At 36.5% G+C, this 24,858-nt stretch overlaps 2 protein-coding genes across 9 annotated transcripts in view; one reads left to right on the forward strand and one right to left on the reverse strand.

Annotated features, from left to right (window-relative positions):
• NLN (neurolysin) overlaps positions 1–928 on the reverse strand; it is a 37,889-nt gene extending 36,961 nt beyond the window's left edge. Inside the window, exon 1 of one of the 6 annotated variants that reach the window (XM_014258843.2) lies at positions 812–928. In XM_014258843.2, the coding sequence (XP_014114318.1) occupies positions 812–843 (32 nt within the window). In that variant the 5' untranslated portion in view covers positions 844–928. The other 5 variants (XM_014258845.2, XM_005530089.3, XM_088054211.1 and 2 more) reach the window with 5 other exon arrangements.
• Positions 829–21,965, forward strand: SGTB (small glutamine rich tetratricopeptide repeat co-chaperone beta). Of its 3 annotated transcripts, XM_005530090.3 has the most exons (11): positions 831–1,142; positions 2,729–2,851; positions 7,908–8,011; positions 8,429–8,498; positions 12,066–12,165; positions 14,545–14,649; positions 17,661–17,799; positions 17,886–17,948; positions 19,938–19,975; positions 20,233–20,316; positions 21,703–21,965. In XM_005530090.3, exons 1-11 carry the CDS (start codon positions 842–844, stop codon positions 21,812–21,814), a joined length of 1,239 nt encoding a protein of 412 aa, XP_005530147.2. In that variant the 5' UTR covers positions 831–841; the 3' UTR covers positions 21,815–21,965. The 3 variants fall into 3 exon arrangements, with proteins under 3 accessions (XP_014114324.2, XP_005530147.2, XP_014114322.2); XM_014258847.2 differs by lacking the exon at positions 17,886–17,948; XM_014258849.2 differs by lacking the exons at positions 7,908–8,011; positions 8,429–8,498 and having other exon boundaries at positions 829–1,142.
• The last annotated feature ends 2,893 nt before the right edge of the window (positions 21,966–24,858 follow it).

Here is a 24,858-nt window from a genome sequence, read left to right on the forward strand (position 1 = left end):
GTTGTCCTTTAGAAAAATGAAGAGGCCAGAATCAAAGCATTTATGTTCATTTGTCTAGTCCACCTAGAATTGACTACAAACCTTCTTTCACACCGGTTTTCTGGGGTCCATTTAGAACTACTGTTCATTGTGGAGTAAAGAAGTAATCCCGTTTTAAAACCTTTTGACGGCACCTGGTACCTGTCTCACCTGTCCTACAACGTGTAGTAGTGACACACCTTTTTATAAAGCTACAATGAGCAGTGTAGGTCTTGCTTCTGTACAGCCTGCTGCTGAGCCCACTGTTACAGCCGTATTGCTCAACCCATTGTGTTCCTGCCCATTTCTCTTGCAGTGAGTCTGACTCCGTGCAAAGAGTACCAAAAGGAGAGCTCGCCTCGCCTCGCCCATCCTGCCCCCCTGGAAGCCGTGCATAACGGAGCTCACGGCAGGGAGGGCGGGCTGCGGGCGCCGCTCCAGAAGCTGAGGCAATAAACCCCACAGGCAGTGAGGTTTCCTACCCCACTGTCCGCCCGGCGCCTCGGAACGCGCCCCGTACGCCCGAGGCAGCTCCCCCTAGGCCCAGGAGCCAGGCCCGGCTCCTCGAGTGAGGAACGAGAACCTCTCGTTAGTCGCGGGCGGCTCCGGCCTCTCCCGGCTTCCAGTCCGGCCGGGTGGCCCCTGCCCCCACCGCCCCCCCCGCCGAACACCGCGCTCGCCCCCCCACCCCCCCCGCCCTCGCCCACACCCCCCGCCCTCCCCCACACCCCCCGCACCAGAGGCCGCTCCCGTCCCGGGCTGCGCGGCACTACCACCTGCCCTGCCCGCCTACCTGCGAGCCGCGCCCGCGCACAGCGACAGCATGGGGGGCGGTGCGGGGGGCGGTGGCGGCGGAGGAGGAGGAAAGAAGGAGGAGAAAAGACCGGAGGAGGAAGGACAGGCAGCAGAGAAGAGGAGGAGGCAGGACAGGGAGGAGGAAGAACCGGCTCTGCTCCCGCGCTCGCTACCGCGCCGCCCTCTCACCGCCCTCTCGCCGCCCGCGGGCGCAGCGCTCAACCCCGCTCCGTCGCGGTCCTGCGCATCCGCTTCCGCCGCCTCCGCACGCCCCCGCGTCCCTGGTGTCTCGCAGCCGGAGGCAGCGCGGATTCGCCGTATCTCACACGGTAAGGGCGATGCCCGTCCCCGTGATGCAGCCCCCGGTGCGTGGAGCTCGGGGCCGGTGGGGCGGATCGGGCCCCGGGCGGTGCGGCCGCGGTCCGTGCGGTGCCGGGAGGGGCTCTCGCCGCGGTGGTGCAGAGTTGTCCTTGGGGCCTGAGAAGGACCGGGAGGTGGGCGCGGGGCCGGAGGGCAGCCCGGCAGGTGGGACCCGCGCTGTTCCTCATGGGTGCGGATAGAGGACCCCAGTGTCCCCGGCTGTACATCCCCAGCCGCTGGGACCCGCGCTGTCCCTCGTGGGGACCGAGAGAGGACCCCAGTGCTCGCGTCTGTACATCCTCAGCCGGTGGCCTTCCCGGCTTTCCCCGTTTCCGCGACGGGATTTGCCTAGTGTGGATTTGCCCGCACACCGGTTTGCTCGCGGGTTGTGGAGAGAAAATAACGTAGCGAGAGCTGGTCCTGATCTTGCCATTCATTTAATGCTTTATTTCAAACCCGCTTTCCTTGGAGAACTGGATAAGATTGTGCCCTTTTAAATCAAAATGGATTAAGGAAAAATAACTTGAAAAGTTGTGACTAAAATTGTCCTCCAAGTTATATAACTCCCAGCTGATGCTGAATGGAGTACTGAGCCAGTAGTGTCACTAATCACAAGTATGCACCGAGGTCACGGTGTTCCATTTCTTTGTCCGAAGTGACAATAAGCTGCTCAGAGCACCATGTCACACCATAGAACACCTTTTATGAAAGGATAACACCATGTCACACCATAGAACACCTTTTATGAAAGGATAACACCATGTCACACCATAGAACACCTTTTATGAAAGGATAATAGCGTGTCACACCATAGAACACCTTTTATGAAAGGATAATAGCGTGTCACACCATTGAACACCTTTTATGAAAGGATAATAGCGTGCCACATCATGGAACACCTTTTATTAAAAGATAATAGCGTGTCCCTCCAGAGAACACCTTTTATGAAAGTATAACGCTCTGTCACACCATTGAACATCTTCTATTGAAGGATAACATTGTGCATGTCACACTGTAGAACATCTTTTATCAAAGGGTAACACTGTGAGTGTCACACCATAGAACATCCTTTGTCAAAGGATAACACCATATCAGACCATAGAACATCTTTTATCAAGGAGTAACACCATGTTATATCACTAAACAACTTCTATTGAAGTGTGCTTCTTTATGTTATTATATTTATCACAGTGGCTTTTTAATTGGTTTTGACTTTAGCATGTGCTCCTACTTGCAAGTGTATATGTAAATAAAGTGCAAACCATGAAAAAACTCTATAAATGAAAATTAACTTGCTAAATTATTTTAGCCTTGGTGATCTTTTCTTACAGGAATGAATTGGAGGAAGTATGTGGTTTTCTGCTGATAGTTAGACTACATGATCGTAGCATTTTTCCCTAACCAATATAAATTCACCTTTTCCAAGGCATCATGTTATTGGGCTTTCTGGTGAAGGATTAGGTTTTATGAATTGTGTATACTTACTGAGTTTACTTGGAGGTTGGAATACTGTAGGGATTCATTTCTCTGAAATAAGAGATTCTGTGTTTTTAAGACATAACAGAAAACAAATTCAACATGTCATCAGTCAAGCGCTTGGTTTATGCAGTCATCCATTTCTTGAGAGAACAGAGTCAAATGGATACTTTCACTCCAGATGAACAAGAAAGCTTGGAAGGTAAGCAACAAAGGTGCTTTAGTATCTTTTTATTTATATGTATATATACATATATATATATGTGTGTGTATGTGTGTGTGTGTGTGAGTGTATGTATATAATACCTACAGGTGTTAAATTCCTTTATGTATAATATCACAGAAAGTAACTGGAGTGACGTAAATGAAACTGCCAGCAAATATTAGCTGCAAATAAGATCATGATCCTAATGTTTCTGAGATTATTAATTTTAAGACATCTCTCATTCAAGAAGTTTTATAAAGCTACAAATCTGTAGTGCCTTAATTTGAGCAGCAGGTACTTTAAATCATATCAGTTGCAGAGCTCTTTCCCAACCTGAACAATTCTATGATTCTAAGTTAAGCAGTGCTGTAATGCAGACACTGGTAATGACTTCTATATGTGTACCATAAATTTCTGGTGCTTCTTTCTCTCTTTCATGTTTGGTTTCTTTCTTCATTTCATATCTTTTAGTAGCTCTGCTGATTATAGAGGAAGTACAACAATTACTGTATAGGTTCTGGTTTATGAGAACTGCTTCCTATTTTCAAGGATTCTGTGTTATCTGTGAGGAAAAAGACATCCTAAGAAAATAAGATAAATTTCTTTCACTTGAGTACTGGTTCCAAAGCGTACGTGGTAATGAATATTTTCTGTATAGTATAACTTCTATTATACACCCAAGTTTATCTTTCTGTAGACATATTCTCTCAGTAGTTCTCTATTGACAGATACTCATTAGGTCTTCGTAAACCTTGTAATATTTGATGTTCTCCTTCACACTGCTCTTATTCCCTTTTCCTACTTCCTGGAGACTTCATGCAGGTGGTATCAGAATGTGAAACTGAGAGAAGACTTAAGTCTTAACACTGCAGTAATTTTTTCATAGCATCCTTTAAAAAGATCTCTCTACTATTTCAAGCAGTCTCTGGTTGTGTCTGTCAGCCAGAGGAGGAGTTTGGAAGAAGTCTAGGACCAGCAGTGCAGTTGATCACTGAGTCTGTGAAATCTTAGGCATGGAGAGACTTTGCTGAGATGCAAAGCAAGTCCTACTTCTCTAAGGCATAAATTAAAAACCTGGAGTGTGCTTCCTTCTATTATCTATTGGTCATCCAGTGTAGTTGTTCACAAAAGTAAACAAGAAAGCTTTGTGTCATTATATTCAAAGGATAGTCCAAAAAGAATAAAAGCCAAAAGATTTGGTTTTACATTAGAATCTGGAGCATTTTGTACATTTGAAAAGCAGCAGTCATCTACAAATTTAACCTGTGTCATATTCATCAGATGATGTTCATCTGATGAAAGAAAACATGTTTTTGGAAATAATATATAATGAAAGATGAAGAGATTTACTTTTGTTTTTATAATGAAACTGGTAAACATTGGGTTACAGTTGAAAATTACCTAATAACATGTCTTAGAGCAGCCTTAGCCAATGTGTATATGAAAGAACCAATTTTAAGATTAAGTTTTCTAAATAAAAAATATTATGAAACCTCAGTTGTGCTTTAAGCCAATGCAAAATTTACCATTTTAATACAGATCTGAAATCCTATTTTTAGATTTGTGCTCTCCCACAAGCATGGTACCATATGCTATGTGTTAGAGGATAAGAGGCGGGCATTCTGAAAAATAGACTCATTTTAGTTGCGCAAAATATCTTCAGTGCATGTAGAGTAGCAATAGCCAAGTCTTACTCACTGAAGTGTTTAATGTTAGGTGGAGACATAAGGGATGAAAAGAATTGACTGATAGTTTTTGTTGATACCTTATGTACCTACTTGGTATCTGTGAAAAGACAAAACACACTGTATCATTATGTGACTGTGCCAAGAAGCAATTCAGACAGTTCCCATTTCCCATGAAACAACAAAAAAAGAGATAGAACATCACCCCAAAAAATTGAGCCTTTATAAAATAAAAGTCTACGATGTATTCGTACTCAATGATAACCTGCATACTGCATGTTTGAATTATGTGGAAATGTCAATGAGAGAGTAAATTTTCTTTTGGAACTTTGTACTTGATGAATAAAATGCCTTATATTGAGAAAGCAGAGTAATTGGAAGGTAGACCAGAGAGAAATATATTCCCCTAGCATCTAGAGCAGTGATACAGATCCCTGGTGGTTAGTGCTCAGCTCTTTTGTATGAACTAGAAACTTTCATTTTTCCAAGTTATACTTTAAACTGTGTTTAAATTGCAGTTATTTCTCTTTCTTGTTTACAGGGTGGGTTATTTTTCTCTCTGTCCTTCTCTTGTTCTTCTTTTCAATAGCACCTGTTTCTGTGGGATTAAAGCAAGAACTCTCTACAACACATACAAGGCTGTCATTTTCTTCTTACTTCTATGATTTATATACCATAACTAATTTCTGTAAGGGAGTGTTTCCAAAACAGGAAGGCAGTGAATGCATGTAGTATTTGACATGGGTAAGGTTATGTGTAAGATGAAGCAGGATAACAGCAAGTACTAAGGGGGCCTCAGCAGCCCAATTAATGCTCATTATTCAGCCTGCATGTTGGTTGTGATGCCTTCGTGTTGCTTGGTGATGCAGGCTTGTGTTTGGACAGCAAAAGTCCTGGAGCTTTGTGGCTCTGGGGATACAGAGCTGGGTTCCAGCATAGCCCAGGTGCTGGTCAGATAGTGTTTGTGTGAGCCCCAGCTGTTCTGCAGTGGTTTGCAAAGTGATCACTTCAAGCTTCAGCCACCACCTAGGTGGATGATGATAGAGCCAATTGTGAGAACAGATAACTTTGGGGTTTGATATCAAGCTTTGGAAAAATCTTTGGTGAGTAGCTCACATAGTGCATCAAGTCTTGCCCTGATAATATCGAGCTTGCAGCATCTGACACTTCCTCACTTTGATAAATGGGATAGCAAGGTGCTGGTAGGCTGGCCTCCTGAGAAAACAGGCAAAAAACAAGTTTCCACTCCTTTGACTTAACTGGAGTCATGTTTTTGTGGAGCGTTAAAACAGGTAGTTACCAACCTGATCACAACTTCTTATATTTTCTGATTTGAAAATGTTTCTGTTTAGCAATGTTTATTTCTATGTGGGTTTCCATTGTTGGCTTGCATTTAGCCAGCGGTTATTCTAACCTATTGATTCATCCTATAAGAGGTCCTAATTTTATTACATATGTGATAGATAGAAGGATTATATATTCCATTTTCCACTTAAAGGAGGAATATGGGAATTCACAGCACCAACTAATTATATGATGAAAATGCTGAGTACTAATAATACTATAGTCAGAATAATTCTGTTTACAGACAATGTGCACTGTTGCATTTTGTGTAAGTCTTCTATATCATAGAGATTTGGTGTCATAGATTTTATGCCTTGAGAAAGATAAGGGATGCCATTGTATTTAAAATTTATGCAAAACTACAAATGAGGAGATGCATTCAGAAAAAGGAGCGCCTTTCAGTAAAAAATAAACTGGCAGGGAAAATTAGTAAGTAAACTATTGCAAGTGGCTTCCTCCTAAGTCATATAAGGAAAAATTACTTGTGTTATTTCAATGATTTTATAATTGGCCTGGTAATAAAAAGTACTACTAAGGGTTTATATACATTTAGAAATTCAGCATAATCTGTGTTTACAAGAATTAAGTTTTTCACATAGCAGGAGACAAAGGAGTTTAATCCAAATCCCTCAGTGCTCTTACTGGGTGATTTAGGACCTGACCAATTGATTTATAGATTGTAAGAGCAACCTGTATGTCTATTTAGCAGTGTATTCAATTCTTACATGTTATCAACTTTAACTTTGTGACGTGCTGTTTGTAAGACAGTTCTATTATATAATTTTTTTAAAAAAATTACATCTTCTAGGTTTTACAAATCTTTTCCCCTCCACTTCCTGCCAGCTGTGACATAGAAGATAAAAACTGGCCTTACTGTTGTTAACCTGCAGTAATTTTACTTTAGTAGTTTTCAGTTAATGTTCAGTTTCATTGTAATGCAAATAATAATTCAAATTATATTTATTATATTAACATTGGATTGAGGATAAGTTTAAATACTAAGAATCTGCTTTTACTGATACTTAATTTGAATTCAGATACTCCTGGTTGTCCATAATCTGTGTTAAAACAGCTATTTTTCTGTTCTGTTTCTCTGTTGTAAAGATAGGCCTTACAAAGACCCTTTCCTTGTTCCTCTTCAGTTTTCAGTCTAAAATATTTAGATACATATTAATAAAAACATTGTACTAGGTTCTTAAGATAATAGGGAAAATAATTGTATCATTTGCAAAAGTGTAACTGTGTGTGTGTGTACACATATATATATATATATATATATATATGTATGTATATAGACAGAATTGTATATAGTAGTTGCCACTGATCTTTTGTCTAAAAATATGAGCGTATTTAAAATTTCAGCTAAGGATATGGCTCTGCATTTTTAGGTTTACTGTGAGTGCATTTGCATTATTGCAGGTTTGGAAGGGCCATTTAAATCCTTAGACACAGAACATGTGAAAGGATATTGCAGATATATTTTTTATAGTATAAAGTTTTGTGATTAATAGAGCATGTGATTAATAAAGTGTCTTCAAATAAATGTTTTATTCCAAAAAAAAGGTAAGAGTAGTAAGTATATTGCCTTTATTCTATACAGTAAAGATGAGCCATTTTCTTCCAGCTGTAATGGCACACAAATATATGCCAGTTGTGTGCTTTGAGGTGGGCTGTATGACACATGGACATTCACAGTTGTATTATGAGTTGTGGTGCTTTTGTTAAATCACTTTATTTTTATATTTAAAAAAAAAATTAAAGTACTGAGAGAACTGAAATTAAATTTTAAATTGGTTTAAATATAATGGCCAAGCTATATGTGGATTGTCTATATCTTAGATCTTTTTTGGCAAGCGAATTCTGTGACGATCAGGTAACCTCTCTTTATTTTTTGATATGTTCCAAAGAGCTGCTTTTACTAGCTGAATAAGAAAGTGAGTCACAGCTTTATAAATAAATTAGTGAAGTTATGCTTCTATTGAGAAACTGGTGACTTATGTTATTAATTTTTTTTCCCCTGTAAGTTGCAATTCAGTGTCTGGAGACTGTGTTTAAGATTACCCTGGAAGATACTCATCTTGCATCCTCACAGCATTTGATAGAAATGTTTGCAAATTCTATTCAAAAGGTAAAAATTTAATTTAGATTCTAGAGTTGCTCCATCAATATGTGCTAAGGTTTCATATTGTATACAAAATATTAAAGTGCTATATAGGTCAAAATTACATGAAAAATTAAGGAAAATGTGAAAAAACTACATTTCTGTAAAAGCTAGCATAATGTGGATCTTTGGGGGCAGTGGGAGGAATTAATTTCAGCTAGACAAGGAAAATTCCATATAGAAAATTACTGAAGAGTGGATGTCTCATTCTCACTTGAAGTTTTTTACTCTTAATTTAAACATTTTGCAATTCCCAGAGATAAATGCCTGATGTGCCTGAGGTAATTCGTAGTTTGCTGATGCTTCTAACTTCTTTCTGAAAGTTTTTGATAAAATCAGGGCTTATATATTAAAGGAAAAAACCTTGGATTTTTTCCCATACAGAATGAGATGCTGCCTCTCTCACGTACTTTACCAGAGGGTGTTGTAAAGGCTGACCAACTGAAGGATGAAGGTTTGTAATAAAAACAGAAATAAATTGCCTTATGCATTTATTGTATTTTTGCATTGTTGTAGGTAGTGATAGTACAGCAGTTGGGTAGCACACACCCCACAAAAAAACTTCAGCTTACAGATTCTCAGGTGCTGCTATGTCATAAGAGGGCTAGGTGATTTGTTCCATCCAGAAGCAAAGGAAATAATGTTTATTGTCTTCCAGGCTCTGGAGGTTGCTTAAAGTCTATGGATAACATGTAAAGTTGGAAACATTCCTAAATAGCAGAAGCTTTAAATAATGAACAGATATTGTTTGGCTGTTTGTGCGTAGAATTGCTAATACTTATAATTTCTGCTTTTATTGAAATGGGTATGTGATGTCAAACATTGGTAAAAAACTGACCCAACAGAAACCAATGGAAAAATTCTTGTGATCTTACTAGGGTTAGTATTTCACATATGTGAAATTATTTGTGTCCTTTATAAAAATTGCAGACAAGCCAATTGTTTATTTTTCCTTTGGCAGCTGTTACTGCTGTTATATGAGGAAAAGCAGCTGTTCTATAGAAGTCACTAATGCTGCCTAAGAAGGAATCCTTGTTATTTCCTGTCAAAAAGAAGGGGAGGGGAATGGAAAAAAGCATTTTGCATTGATAATTGTTATGGATTGATGCTTTATGAATCTCATTGTTTATGATGTGTTAGATTTTCAGGCAGTTGAGTTTTATAGGAAAAATAAGTAAACTTCTAATTGCAAAATAAGAAAACTTCTGATTGCTAAATAAGTAAACTTCTAATTCATATAATCCTCTCAAAACTTCCATAACAATGTGGAAGAAGTCCTACTGTTTTTCAAAATGAATTCCATGTCTCTTTTACCTTAAAACTGGTCACCTGTAACCATAAATGCAGTCTACTACTGGCTCTGAAAGTACGTTTTCCTAATTGTTGGAGTTGCTTATTAGCTCTTTAATTCTGAGGATGAGAGCTCAAACAGGGTTAGGTCACAAGTGAAAATGTGTTAGTCAGTTGTAATCTACCTGCTGTACATGCTGGCTTTTTGTTTTGCTGTTACTGCCAACTCATGGAAAGTGAAGAATATCTCTAGGTCTCTGTATGGTTACTCAGCTGTAGGTACAGTCAGCACTTTGCAGGCATGGGTGTTATAGCTGTTTTAAATCTGTGACTTCAGTCGTGCTATCTTTCAGTCCACAAGGGTCTGTGGAATAGACTGAGGAAATGAAATTAGCATGTGCTATGTGTTAGTCTTTGCGTGGTTTTACCAAAGTAATTCCACATCTCTACTGAAAAAATTTTAAGGGTCTAAATTTTAGAAAAGGACCAATTACAGTGTCATCTGTCAGGAGTATTAGTAAGCAGTTTTGAACTGCTTGAAATGCCTCTGGTAATTTCCCATAATAAAATGCAAACTTAGTGTTCTGCTTTCTCTGTTATTTTGATCCTTATAACTTTGATTTCCTCATTTCTGTCTGTATGCACTTACCAATGGCATACCTTCCCTTACCTCTGTGGCCAGCACAAGCCTGGTCCTCCTCTGGTCTCAAACCAGCCCTAATATTTGTAAAAATTGGCTAATGAATGGCAAAACAAAATCAGGGAGCTGAATTGTCTTTCTTGGTAACCAGGAGTAATATTCCCTTCAGAATACTCAATACTTGAATTTACTTACCTAACCTTGTATATCATTTGACAATTTGGCTTAGTATAAGATGTGCAAGAACACAGATTGTGTGCAGGTTTTTATAGTGTAAAGGTGGCCTGACCATAAGAAACTCTATGTTTTATTACCACAGCATAATTTTAACAATAAGGTAGTATTTTCAGTATAGAGGACACATATTCAAAAGCATAACCATTTGTGTAATTTTTTGTCTTAAGGATTTTGTATGATATTAAAATTGAATAATATAGTTGCTTTTCCTTATCTCAGCAAAATTAGTAGATCTAGCTATTTTTCTGTTTTCCTTTAGCAAGGTTGCAGCTGGAGAGAGAGATAACAAGAAGGGTATGCACTGATACTATCTCCAACTTAGCCTTGTACCCTAGGTCATTTTCAGACCAGTATCAGAAATTCTAACATTGATAGTCATTGATGGCATTTTTTAAAGGAACACTAACTGTTGCAATCTTGCTGAGTGCAGCTAACTTGCAAGGCTTTTTTGTCTGACAACATAATTTAGTGTACAGATCTTTACCTTAGAAACAAAGGAAAGCTGCGTAAACAGTGGGCCTCTAGAAACAAGAAAGATACTCTGTGTGTATTTTGAAGGTATACATGCAAGCACAGTTTGACTTCTCACTATAACTTTGACTGCTAACTATAATTACAGTCTAGTATAGCACTATTAGAGGATGTGATTTTGTACTACTTTGATGATACTTCATTACTTGAATCTGGTTTTGTTCACTAAGCTCTCTATGTTCACAAAAAAATGCAAGTACACTTGTTTTAGTTAGTGCAAGCACTGAGGGCTTGCTCCACAATCTTCCTTCCTCTCAGAGATAAACTCTTGCACTGACCTAACTTTTCTAGCCTTTGCTTACGCAGTTACCTACATCAGTAGTAACTTATTGACCTATCCCTTGACTTGTTTATTTTAGGAGAAGGTTTAAATATCTGGCCAAAATACAAGAAGTCAGTGGAAGTCTATAATTTTCCTGACAATTGCTTGACATTTCTAGAAGCCAAGGCTTCTGTAGGATCTAGCTAGCCAAAAATTGATAGTAGCAGGACGACAGACAAGTTTGGGCACTCTGAACTAGGGTTTTTACTACTGTGTCATCAGGAAAGAGAGAAACTACCAGGATTGCCTTGTGCTGGGGACAAAAGAAGGTATAAGGTGTCTTTTGCTTTGAAAGACCTTAGTCCAGAATTTTCTGTCCATAGAGAAGTTACATTTTCTGGATTTTTTTCCACTGGACTTAAAATATAAGTGCAATATGTGAAACTTAGTTACAGAGTAGAAGTTCTAAGCTTCCTTGGTGATAAATTTTACTTTTGAATCTTTTTAAATTGCTTATGCTATACATACTTTTCATTATCTTAATGAGTTAATTATGTAGTATCACAAAAATGGGGCTTATGTGCTTAGTTTTACTTTTGTTTGATTTTTTTAGTGTTATTTAGATAGTTACAAGCAAGTTGTTGGAACATATATGAAAATGAGAATAAAAAATTAACATAGTATATTGGGCTTGTAAAGATAGTTAAGACTGATGAATGTATACTAGAGTGGAACTGCAATTACAATGACACTTCTCAGTGAAGTGATCTTTCCTTAACAGCAGAAACTATCTGGAAAGTCTGAAATACCAAGATAAAAAGAGGAACTTTTCTATGACATACTGCAATGTACATAATAAACTTCACAGACATAGTAGATATTTTTATTTGCATTATCCTATGACTTTTCTGTTAAAAAAAAGTATCTCAAAAAAGTGCAGTCAAAACTCCCTTAGATAGATGCTATAAGGTAGCTGCTCTGTTTCTTTCATACAGAGCTATCTGATCTAACTATATACTGTCTCATCTAATTCCTTAAGAGCTTTTTATAATTTATTTCAGGTAATAATCATATGAAGGAAGAAAATTATGGTGCTGCAGTGGATTGTTACACTAGGGCTATAGAACTGGATCCAAACAATGCAGTCTATTACTGTAACAGGTAAAACCAAAATGATACACACCTTTAATTCCTGGACTTTGTTAATGTTATTTTAAAGATAAATTGTGAAGTAGATCAAAGTAATATGAGGATAGAAAGCCTACTATTTAGAATTTGATTGTTAGATTTTGGAAATTAGAGTGAAAGCGGGCTCATTCAGGATATCTGTATCAGTTAAAATGGGCTTAAAAATTACTTACAACTTTTCAGATCAGGTATTGTGTGCATCAGGTTGTCTATATTAAATCATAACGTAGGCTAGGATTTCCAGCCTGCTGAGAGTAGTAAAAGCCTTTTTCTCTGGTGTTCTATTGACTCAGCTGCTCTATCTCCTCGAGTACTAGCTACCTCTGGCCAAAAAAAAAACAAACATCAATGTGGGAATACCATTTTGGAGATTTCAAGCATTTTGTAAATACTCAGTATTTTCTTGTGTGACCTGTTGAGAAATAACAATGCTGCTGTTACAGTTTTCTTATCTAATCTGTTCTTTACCATCATGAATGAAGAAGACAGTGATTTGGCAGCAGGTAAGCTTGGAAGGGCATGTTAACCTAGTCACAGCTGTTTGCTCTTGCGGAACACTGCCTGGATGACCAGCCCAAGAGCAAAGGCAGTCTCAACTTTAGGCCCTACTGGAATGAGCCCACCTCTAGAGTGCCCATTATTAATTCCAGGATATATTAACTGTGCTGTCAGTCTGGCTTTGTGGCACTGTATCCACTGGATTATGCTATTTTTGAAGCTCTATGTCCATAGCTCCAGAGTTTAGTTCGTCATATACAAATAGTTTGTCAAATACAAATCAAAGATTCAGTGTTTAAAGGCAAGTTCAAAGAGAAAGGAAATAATGCCATTCGCTATCATTTTAAATATTTAGGATGGCTGTTCAAAAGTGTCAATCATCTATATTCTTGTGAAAACTGATCATGAGTCACTTTACATATAAAATGGAAATACCAGACCAGATTCAAAAGCTTCCCAAAATCACTGGAAGTTTCCTCAATAGGGGCTTAAATATCAAAGTTGTAATTAGCAAGAGCAGAAATAATTTTTGTGTTGCATCATCACATACCGTATTTGTGAGAACCAATATTAATCTTGATCTCAGTCAGTACAGTACTGTATGTAATTATTTAAAAGAATATAGGAGTTGTTTGGATTTTTGTGGATGATATTGTATTTCAATAAATATACTTTATTCTTATCATAAAGTTTGTTTGGGAGCCATGGGTACATGCTGAATTCAGAGGGATTGCTTTTTATTCATAGCAGTGCAAAAAAGAGTGGGCTGATACGCCCTCAGAATTTTAACTGGCCATGTAAATCTTCTTGTGAACATGGAAAAATGTTTTCTGTTCAAACACATGTGACAAGAAGCATTGCCCCCAGCTTTTATTTATAAATCTTCACTGGCATCTGTGGAGTTGGACACCTGTTAAACAGCCCAAAATAGATAAGTAGTCCCATTCAGAAGACATTTTAATCAAAATCAGAAAAGCTCATGCAATTTGGAGCTAATCACAGCAGAAAGGAATCTTAATAAAAAAGAGATATGCTTTATGCAATGAAAATATTGTAATTTCTACCATATTTTTTAACCAAGGAAGAATAAATGAGAGGCTTGAGACCTTTCAAGGTCCCTGGTGAAGTTTTGATTATTGTTTTTGATATATTTTTGAAGTTTTGATACATTCTTTTGATGTCCTTTTTAGTTTGGTCAGATTTTTAATCTTACTGTATTAATATCTGCAACATTTAGTATTTCTCCAATATAGAGATGCAACTGTAATTTAGTAGTGCAGAGGTTATTGAGAAGTGTTACTGTGATTTACCTACAAGCTTGAGTTGACTTCTAAAAGCCTGAGCAGGGAAAAATCACAGCCTTCCTTTGAAAGGCTGTAAATCAGTACTTCTTGCTGGAAAACACCAATTGTATAAAATATTTATCCTTAAACAGTGCTTTTATATAAACTGCTACTTGACCGTTTCAATTCTTGTAATAGTTTTTGTGATTTATTTTGTGCCTAGTAATATGCTAGATCTTAGACAGTTCCTTGGAATTATTTATCCTTTGTGTCCTTGGAGGTGAGTGCATGTTCTCTAAAACCATAATCCAGTAATGCACTTAGGCACATACTTGTAACATTTGCCTGCCCTGCTTCTTTAAAGAAAGTTAAGCATAGCCTAAATAATGACTGAAAAGTCAGTAAGATTAAATAAGTCACAAATGTGTGAATATCTAGGCTTAGGTTTTGGTTGTTTTGTTTTGATGGGGTTTTTTTTGATTTGGCTTTGGTTTTTTGTGTGTTTTTTGCTTGTTTGTTTGTTTGGTTTTTTTTTTGACTAAGCTCAATTTTCTTACCATCTTTCTCTTAGAGCTGCTGCTCAAAGTAAGCTCAACAACTTCAGGGAAGCAATAAAGGACTGTGAGAGCGCCATAGCAATAGATCCAAAGTACAGCAAAGCATATGGAAGAATGGGGTAAGCTGATAGAAATCTGAATAAACACTGAAGACCCATATGTACATCACCATAGATTTTCTGAAATATGTGGAACCAGGTTATTTTATTCAGTTACAGAACACTGTTGTTGTGTAAGTATAACAGTTTTCTGAAGATGACCCTATCAGACAGTCAGCTCTTTTTATATGTGGTTGATATAAGCAGATTTCATCAGTTTGCAGATTTTTTCTTTCAATTTATCAATTTACTGGATTTAGTTTAGGAAGTAATGATGGCTTTTTTTCTACTTCCTAATCAGTTACAAGTAATCAAAATTCTGCTGTTGGAACACTGAATCTGTCAATCATGCTGTTGGAGAACAGCATTGGGGCTTCACCCTAGCAGGAATAAAGCCTTAATTTTTCTTTTTCATAGCTCTTTGGAAGCAGGTATTTTAGGAAGAATAAGCTATGTCTCTTTGGCAAGTTTTCTCAGCAATGTCTGAGAGATTAACTATAGTGTCTTGAGGGTGGTTTTAAGTGTTACCTGAAAACAATGTCAGAAATGCTCTAACAGGCTGTTGGTTTGAGTGAAGGGCCATTCTTCCAAGATGTCTAGCTTTGCATTTTGAATAATCAAGAACATTGTGGTAGTGGACTTAGTGCTGCATATGTCTTTTGAGGTTATATTTATACCAGTAAATTAAAAAATGCTTGGGATTGTTTGTTGAATCAGTTGGCAAAAAATGGCTCATGTCCATGTTGCTAAACTTTAGTTTGCAGTATAGAGTGGCCACATTGAAACAACCTACTGCTAAACTGCATTGGTCTGTTAAGTTCTGAACCGTGTTCTGAAACTAACTGTGATAGTTCTTGTTGGCCTGTGACAAAACTGTGCAGGGGACATTTATTTTAAGATAAAATGTAGTGGAATTCTAGAACTTAAAAGCTTTCCATAATACAGTTCAATTTACTAATAGTAACCCATACTAAGGAGCTTTTGAACAGATTAATTAATTTAGAAATTTTAGGTTGAATTGGTTATTGAATTGGTTTTATTTAATTTAATTCTCCTTAGATTGTTTCTTCATATAGCACAATCCAAGCTCCCTTGACTTCACCGATATTAAGGGATGCTACAGGCGGATTTAATTGGAGATGGGAGGCTATTTTAGAGTTTTGGGTGTAAGACAAATATTTCTTTGATACACACTGAAAGAGGGACCATTCTCAAGCAATCAAGCTTCCCTCTATTTTATTGTCTGGTTGTTTTAATAGAGGACATATTTTGAGCTATAAGCCATTGCTTAACTCAGCAAATGAGTAAACATTTGGGATAAGCTGAATGAGGAAACTGCTTGTTTAGTAATAAGAGAAAATCCCACCCCTATACCCCTGTATATAGAAAACACCATTTCAACAAAAAGTCCCTATGAAAAAGATGTGCTCTATGACTGCTCTATGGAGACATACCAGATTTTCTCAGAATTTGACAGAAATTCTTTATATGTCACAGAAAGTTGCAGAAATTAGACAAATATACAGAGATGGGAGCCATTTTAAAGTGGGAATGTCAGTTAAAGGCAGAATTCCAGCATTATCCTGGAAGACCACTTCTCTGTGTAGGAGGTGTGAGGAAAGAAATTATCTGCTGTTCTGACTTGCATGTGCTCCAAGAAACTTTCTCTGTAAAATCCTTTTTCTGTAAAAAGCACTGTTGCATCACAGAAATAATGGATTGCATTTTGTGTCTGGTCAGTATACCTTTTGGCCCCAAAAGCTATACTGTTCTTTTTAGGGCTAAGTGAATTAATTCCAAATGGGTTCCTCCAGGAGCAGTGTTGGAAATTCCTGGAGCTTTATATTCCTACTGAGAGCAATGACAATCACAGATGTATCTAAAACACTGAATTTATTTGCATGAGATGAAAGATCAAGGTCTGTTAGTTGGCATAAGCACAGGCTTATCAACCCAGGCTGTGTGGCTCAGCATCAGAAGGTGAACTGAAGTACTAAATAGCTGAATGTGGGTTACACAAATCTTTTACAAAATATGGAAAAGATCAGTTTCATTTTTCAGTCAGTATAAATTGAAAATATAGTAGCAGATAGAATTCAAACTTCAAGATGGACTTCTGGAACAGTTCAAAGAAATATGATATTAAATATATTAGCTAATCAGATTTGAAAACCAGTACTGCTTAGAAGTAGTAGGTCTGTCCTGTGCTCTCATGAGCTGCAGGAGCAGTCTTTTTTCAAAACATCAAGTAGGCTTCCCTAATACAAGGGTTTCTTACAGCATTTTGCAGATATTACTACTATGCTGTATAACCCATTTGTCAAGTACAAGATCTGAAAGGAGAACCTTTATATTGATCCTGAGACAAAAATCCATTATGCTGAAACTTGTACATCCAGTATTTTAAAATAATGATAATACTACTAATAAAAATAATTTTTATATAAATGTATAAAGACACCAATATGGTTATTAAACATCTTCAATATTCAAATATTTAATAAAATTATCTATATTAAAATACGTATTTTAATATATATTTTATATATGTATATATTAAAGTATTTACATATATATAAGGAATGTATTTGTAGGTCCATTTTCTTAACACTGCATAACTCATATTAAGAGTATCTTTGCCCTACTTACATATTTAGAAATGTAAGTTTCTAAATAATCTCTTGGGTCAAAAGAACTGGAAAAAACTTAGAGCTTATGCAAAAAGTCACAGATGCTGGATCTAGCTTGTGCTCTTAAAGTGACTAAGTCACTTGATGATACCAAGGAGTTTTTAAAGGAACTTGCATATATATATAAAATAGACAATGCAAGATGTGTTCTTGAGGGATCCCTTTTTCTACAAAAACAAGTGCTTACACTAAGCAGCAGTACCACAATAGCATAGTATGTTTTAATTAAGTGGTCAGCTAAAAATCAGTTGTGAGATACCATTTTACTTAGAACAGAAAATAGATCATTAGCTTTTGATGATCATTTATGTTCTAACCAGGATTTCTTTTACTTCACATTAGGTTGGCTCTGACCTCAGTGAATAAATATGAAGAAGCAGTTACCAGTTACCAAAAAGCACTGGATCTTGATCCAGAGAATGACTCTTATAAGTCAAATTTGAAAATAGCAGAACAGAAACTAAGAGATGTGTCCAGTCCTGTAAGTTTGCTCTGTATCTATTTATTTACAATAGTTTTAACTGGGATTTTGTAGGAAACTTAGCTTCAATTGCAATTTGTTTGTAGACTGGAACTGGACTGAGTTTTGACATGGCAAGCTTGATAAACAATCCTGCCTTCATTAGTATGGTGAGTATATCTCAAGGTTTGCATTATCCCATTTTAAAAAACTGAACTTTTAAGAACAAATGTTGTTCAGTAACACAAGCAATTTTAATGGTTATTATTATAGCAATGGTTTTATTACACTGAATTTCAACTTTTCTACATCATTTTACACTCGAAAGAAAAAGTGAAGCATGTATCTGCAATAATCCAGCTAATTCTCTGTTACAGGAAAAAAACACACATAGGTTAGCTATGCTGTTTTTATGTATATGACAGTAAAGCTCTTGTCAACAACATGTTGAAAATTTCTCAATTCTCCACAGAGCACTTAAAAATTATACAAGGACTAAAGTAACTCTTCTTTGGAAGAACAACCCAAGAGACTTTTCTCTTTTTACTCTTTCAAATTATCCCTAATAATCTTAAGAGTTTTAAAAAAATAATATAAATAGCATATAGTATATTCCTTTATGTTCAGTACAATAACAAGTTATGCATTTATCCCTCAGTATTTTTTTCCGCATCGATTTCTTAGCTAAATTTAATTAATAAACTTTGAATGGAATTTGGAAAAAAATAAATAAAAAAAACCCACAAAAAACAAGCCCCAAACTTACTTAATTTAAGAAAGCAGTTAAAACTTTATAAGCCCTCTGTCAGCTTCACTGGAACAGCACATTTCAACCAGTATTTTGTGTGGAAGTATGCTGCATTCAAAAGAGATCTGTACATCTCATTTGATAAAATGGTCCAAATAATAGACATAGTAGGCAAGGAAAGAGGGAGCAAGTTCTCTGATGGCATTCATGATTAAATAGCACTGGAATTCTGTAATACTTCAGTGGCCACATGATGTACTTAAGACAACCTGTGTCTTTTTAGAGTCAGTGATGTATGGCGATGGCTCTGGGGAAAGGATCTTTTACACTGTTTCCAGAAGATGTCTGGTGAACTAGATAGAACACAGGGCATTTATCCAGGAATGAATGAGTTATTTTCCCGAGGTGTAGTTACTTGGTTCTTTTATTAGGTGAAAAAATTGTCTCACTGTCTGATCTTGAGAAAATTGCTTGTAGCCTCTGTTTTTGGCCCCTTAACTAGGTAACTGATGGAAGAAGCTAACACTATATTGAGCACAGAATTGACCTGCATGGGACATTTTGTATCTAACTATTAACTAGATAAAAAGGTTGATTTACTTTGCAGTTATCTATATATGTTGATATATTGATCAATAAAATGAATATTGGATACATCTGATTTTTGTAGTATCTTTAATAAGAGAGTTAAGAAGCACATACTGTGTTTTGTCTATCAGTGGTATAGTCATACAGACACTGATTTCTGTAGGAATAACTTTACTAACATTGAAAAATCACATGTTTTTTTCTATAGTATTAGTCCATAGACACCCTTACACTATGGTAAATGCAATATAGTTTTAGAGCTATCTAATAAATGCAAAATTTAAATAGCCTCATGCTTACTACAAAGTAAGAAGATATGCAGTTACCAGAGAAGATATATGTTCCCACAAAACCATGCTACAAAGTAAGTTTACACTCTGGTTTGATCCAAAATATTTTGTGGCCATAATCTTAACTCTTAATGCCTGGTACTAATAATAGTTATAAAATTAATTTATCCAGGCTGAGAAGCAACAAAATACAGACTTCTGTCGAAAAAGTCCAGTAGAAGACATTTGTCCTTGCAATTCTTCAGTGTTTCATTTGTTTGTTTAGTTTTCTGGTACTGGGTTTTTTTATGTTAAATGGCTTGCCCCATTTTTCATGTCTGAATCTGTAACCAGTATTTTTTCTTTAACGCATAACAAATTGTATCAGCTTTATTTCCATAAAATGCATTGCTGTAGTGATTCTTTTTGCTCTGCATGTAAACTTAATTTTGTAATAAAACAGAATGCAGCATGTGGGTTTTTTCCTTTGTTTTTCTAAGTGATAGCCAAGTAGTAAATGTTTTATAATTTCAGCTGTATGTTGTCTATTCTAGGCAGCAAGCTTAATGCAAAATCCTCAGATTCAACAACTGTAAGTATTAAAATGGGGTACCATTAAAACAAATGTGTTCAGACATTTAATTGATAAAAGATGTCTAGTACTTATAGCTATATTTTTGAAATCTAGATATTTTACTGGAAATGTAATTTTATTTTGCTTACTGTGAAAGTGTAGTTTCTTCTCCTTGCAACTTAGTTCCTCAGCAATTCAAAAAAAGAACTGGAGCTTACTGCTTACAGTAAAGGTCCCTGCATACCCTAATACCAACACTGTGCTAACTGTTCCAGGATGTCAGGGATGATGTCAAATGCCATTGGTGGCCCTGCTGCTGGGGTTGGTGGCCTTTCGGATTTGTCCAGCCTGATCCATGCGTAAGTAAGAACTGCAGTTTTAACTGTCACATTTGTAGTAGGGTAACTGCAACATCGATTTAAAAGGGTACAGTGTCAAATGAATTATAGTGTGATCTATTTCCAGTGTTTGTTATTAAAACAAAGAACTCAAAGACTTGTTTTCCAGGACCTTGTTTGTTTGCTCTATACATTTCCATCAACTGGAATGACTGAACTGCTGTGTGCTCAGCTTCTCTTTCTGATTCTCATGTTATTTTCCAATGCCACTTACTAAAACCATTCCTTTAAAGCTTTTAAACAAGTATTCCTACATGTGCTTTCAAATTGTGTGGATAAATTTACGACCTGGTATCTCAGATACTAATTAGGAAAATTACAGATTTACTTAGCACAAGTCAAATCAATTTCTGCTCTGGCATCCCTTCATTTAGATGAGGAATGTTTCAGAGAACTCAGGATAATGAAGAATACCATTACAAAAACCAGACCTTTTATACTATAGTGATGATATCCATCTGGGAGGGTCTGCACAAAAACATGCCATTTGCTTATATGCCAAGATCTCTTAGAGGGCATACAATTTTACTTTATTTCAGCATTCTAGCCAATTCCAAACTATTTTTAAGTTTCAGCTATTCAGGGCAAAAGTAATTTACAGTTTACATCACAGACAGATATGTCTCTGACAAAATCTAGAGCTGTTTTCACAAAAAATGAGCACTACACAGACATCTACAAAAATCTGGCTTTCCTTCAACCTGCACTGTAGTTTGAAGGAGTCTTGATAGTTTGCCACTTGCACAAAATGTAGAAGAGAGGATGAGCTAGGCTTTTTGTGAAGTCACATTTTTTACTTACTTGTTTTTTATTAGTAAACAAGTGTTACACTTCTCTTCTACATGGAATAAGTCTCCCCTGTTAATTTAACTCTTAAGCTACAACTGTTGCAGATAGATCTGTTATTACTTCAGTCATGCAAGTTATAAAAATTTGACAGTAATGCTTGCTTTCAACTAATAACATCTTATTCAAAAGTACAAGTCGGCAACTGCTTACTGTATTTCTGGAACCATTAACATAAGGTTGTATGCCAACTCTAAGAGTAGTTATTTTAAACAGAGTGGATCCTCTCAAAAAGAAGGGAATAAATCAATGGAGCAGATGTGTTATTTTACCATAAAAGGTAATAGTAATAGTGCTAAAGAATGAAAATAAATTTATGATGATAATCCTGTTTGGAGACACTTTAACCAGATAAATTCATAATACTACAAATACCTTAAGACTGTAAATTAAGATATCTTTTATCTTAATATAATACACCTTTCAGCTGTATTGGGATATCCTATTTTCTTACAAATGCTACTTTCACTTGCTGATTTCACTTAAAATTGTTCAACACAGGGGGCAGCAGTTTGCACAGCAGATACAGCAGCAGAATCCTGAGCTCATAGAGCAACTGAGAAATCATATCCGGAGCAGGTATTTGAGTGGCAGCACTGAAGAACATTCCTGACTTCAAGGAGTCATGTGAATTGGAATGATATATAACCCCAAAATGCATACCATAGTTAGTAGCAAAAGCACCATTTTAACTCTTCTGCTTGAATAGAAGACAGAAAATTCTTCATGTGTGTTTGCAAACAAGAATAAATCTGGTAAACAGATCTCTTGCACATAACTTGGAACATAGCGTTTATGTATAGTTACTCCTCTGAAAATTAATACACTGAATAGGTGGTTTATTAAAATCCCCAAGTCCAAGTCATTTCAGTATGTGCATCAGATTGACCTCCAGGGCTGCTGAGTGGGGAGGAGTTTTGTAGTGTGCTGATCCTGCCTAACAGGTACTTCTAAAATGCTGGTGTAAAAGAGCATTACAACGTTACTCATACAATGAGAATCATGACAGCTGTACTCCTTCAAACAGTATTGAAATATTAAAATATTGAAACAATAGGCCCATCTGATGTGCCCTTTTATAATGAGCATTAAGTAGTGTTGGAGTACAGAATGTACTTAAAACTCATGCTTGAGAAGTCTGTTTCCTTAATCCTGTGGAGGGGCCTTCATGAGTAACAGGAAATACTTTTCAACTTCATTGGGCAGAGGAGAGGGAGATGACTGGATATGAAGGAGTACTACATATTGTAGAGAAAGAGAAGACAATAATTCTGTGTAGGATAATGCACAGAAATCAAAATGGAACTTGGCTTGGGAATGGAAAGAGAAGTTGTAGGCTTTTCTACTGCCATGTATACCCTCACATTATGATGGTAGCCCTGGAGGTCAGAATTATGGCACTATGTTCCTAGGGATGGCAAGCTGTATTACATTCCGTATGTATGCAGTATTTAATAGAAACTTAAATTCTTAACTGTAATAAGCTAAAACTGAGCCTGTGACTGTACAAATAACTAGTACTGAAAACTTTAAAAAAGAACTGCCTTAGAAGGATTCTTTTTCTATTCTTGTGTGATAAATCACTGGCTTAAACAATTGGGGATTTTTTTTTAATTACACATATCTATCTAAAATGATGGTTATATAGTCAAGTTAAAGATTTTTCGACGCTATAGTATTTGTTTCTTGCTCAGTTAATATTACTCTTGCAAGACTGCTGCTCTTCTATGTATGTCTAGTGTGTTAACTTTTTTTACTGTGCTTACTGTTCACACTGCTTTCTGATACAAAATACACTTGTTCTTAGCCCAGGGAGGTTCTCAACACACTTTGCTTTTTGTATATCTTAACTAATTTGAGGAGCCTGCTTTGCATTCTTAGACAAAGTGATTTCTCATGGCCAGTTAGTCTGGAGGAGAGATATGGAGGAGTAACAACAGACTCCTAAATGGAAAAATACACAGGCACTCCTGAACCTCAGACTTTATGTCCAATTGATACTAAACCAGACAGATACTAATTATATTGGATTATATACAATTGATACTAAACCGAAACTTTATATCCAACTGAAATCCTACTAAACCAGACAGAAAAATGCAGCTGGATCCAATGAGAAATGAAAGGAATTGGAGAAAACAAATCTAGGAAATCCATATTACCATCTGTTGAATAAAGAAGTGAAGCTTAATAGATAAGCAATTTTAAGACATTTCATACTTTATTGAATAGCTTGCCTATGTACAACATTAAAATGCTTTTAAAAATTCTCTCTAAGTTGGTGTAGCTGCTGGCTGTAGAGATACTTAAGCTTTACATTAAATACATTTTCATGTAACAGCTTCTGACTCAACATCTATTGCCAAGAGAATTCCTAAAGAGATCTTTTTCAGAGGTGGCTCAGATCCTGAATCTAATCCATTTAAGGAAATTACTTAAGTTCAATTACACTGAGTAGGGCAGGAATACCCTTTAGAAGGAAGACTTATGGAGGCTCTGGGTGGGTTACAAAAAGTGTATAGGTATTCCTTGGAATAGTGGGTTGTGTCAGGAGAGAAGCGTTGTACCTAGTATGTACCCTGTTAAACTTCTCAGTTCCTTTTAATTCTTTGTCATATCTTCAACTGCTCAAAGTATGTTTCACTAGATTTGATAGGGAGAACCAAAAAAAAAATCCATGGTGGACTGGACAGCTCTGCCAGTATCTCTACAAACTCAAATTATTCTCGCTTTGAAACAGCAATCCTCATGCAGTCAGTTACTTTTCTGCTGTAAGACAGTGTTAAGAATTTAATGAGAGATCCTTGAGAACTACAAAATATGTTAATAGCCAAAGAGGGCAGAATAAATTGTGTATTTGTACTGTCAAGTACAAGCTCCATAGCTTACTGGCTTCATGGGAGAACAATCCCCAAGGTTAAATGGAATGAAGCATTAGTTAGTTATGTGAAAACTTCTCTTGCAGTCATCTTCATGGAGTTGTAACTTTCATTTCACATGCTACTGTATTGTTGTGTTTATGTTTTACTTCAGCTAATACAGAATATATATTAAAATGTTAACAGCATTAGCTAAGCCTTCAGGAATGTACTACAATTGACTGGCACAATACCTTACTAGTAAACATTCTCTGTTTCTTGTGTATTAACAGAAAGGGCTTTATAGCCTAAACAAAAAACAGTGAAACCAGTAACAGGAGCTGTCATTACATGCTTTTCCACTGAAACCATGAACAAAGAGATCATTTATGCTAAAGTCTGCTTTTCTTTGAATTGCCTAGATTGTTTCAATCATGCAACATGTCTTAATCACAGGGTGTGGAAGGAATCTTTTCCTGTGTAGTAACTGCTCTGTATCTTGTGCTAAAATTTTTCATCCTGCTAGATAAGGTGGTAAAACCACAGTCCCTGTAAATACTGCTTTAATCTAAGGTCAATTGCAGTTTATCATTCAACTGAGCAAATCCACGTTTACACCTAATTGGTTTTGTATCATTACTGTTCCATCACTGTATAAGTATGATAATTTGTTAGAGAAGAAAATATTTTGCAATCAGTTGTAAACTCCTATAACCTGCTTGCATGGGAGTATATTCTTCTAATTATGATCATAAAGACACCAAATGAAAAATTCAGCTTAGAAATTGTTTCAGTTGCA

Source organism: Pseudopodoces humilis, chromosome 4 (genome assembly GCF_049639895.1).
Source record: "Pseudopodoces humilis isolate 2021_Gansu_Grassland_sample_001 chromosome 4, ASM4963989v1, whole genome shotgun sequence".
NCBI lineage: Eukaryota > Metazoa > Chordata > Aves > Passeriformes > Paridae > Pseudopodoces > Pseudopodoces humilis.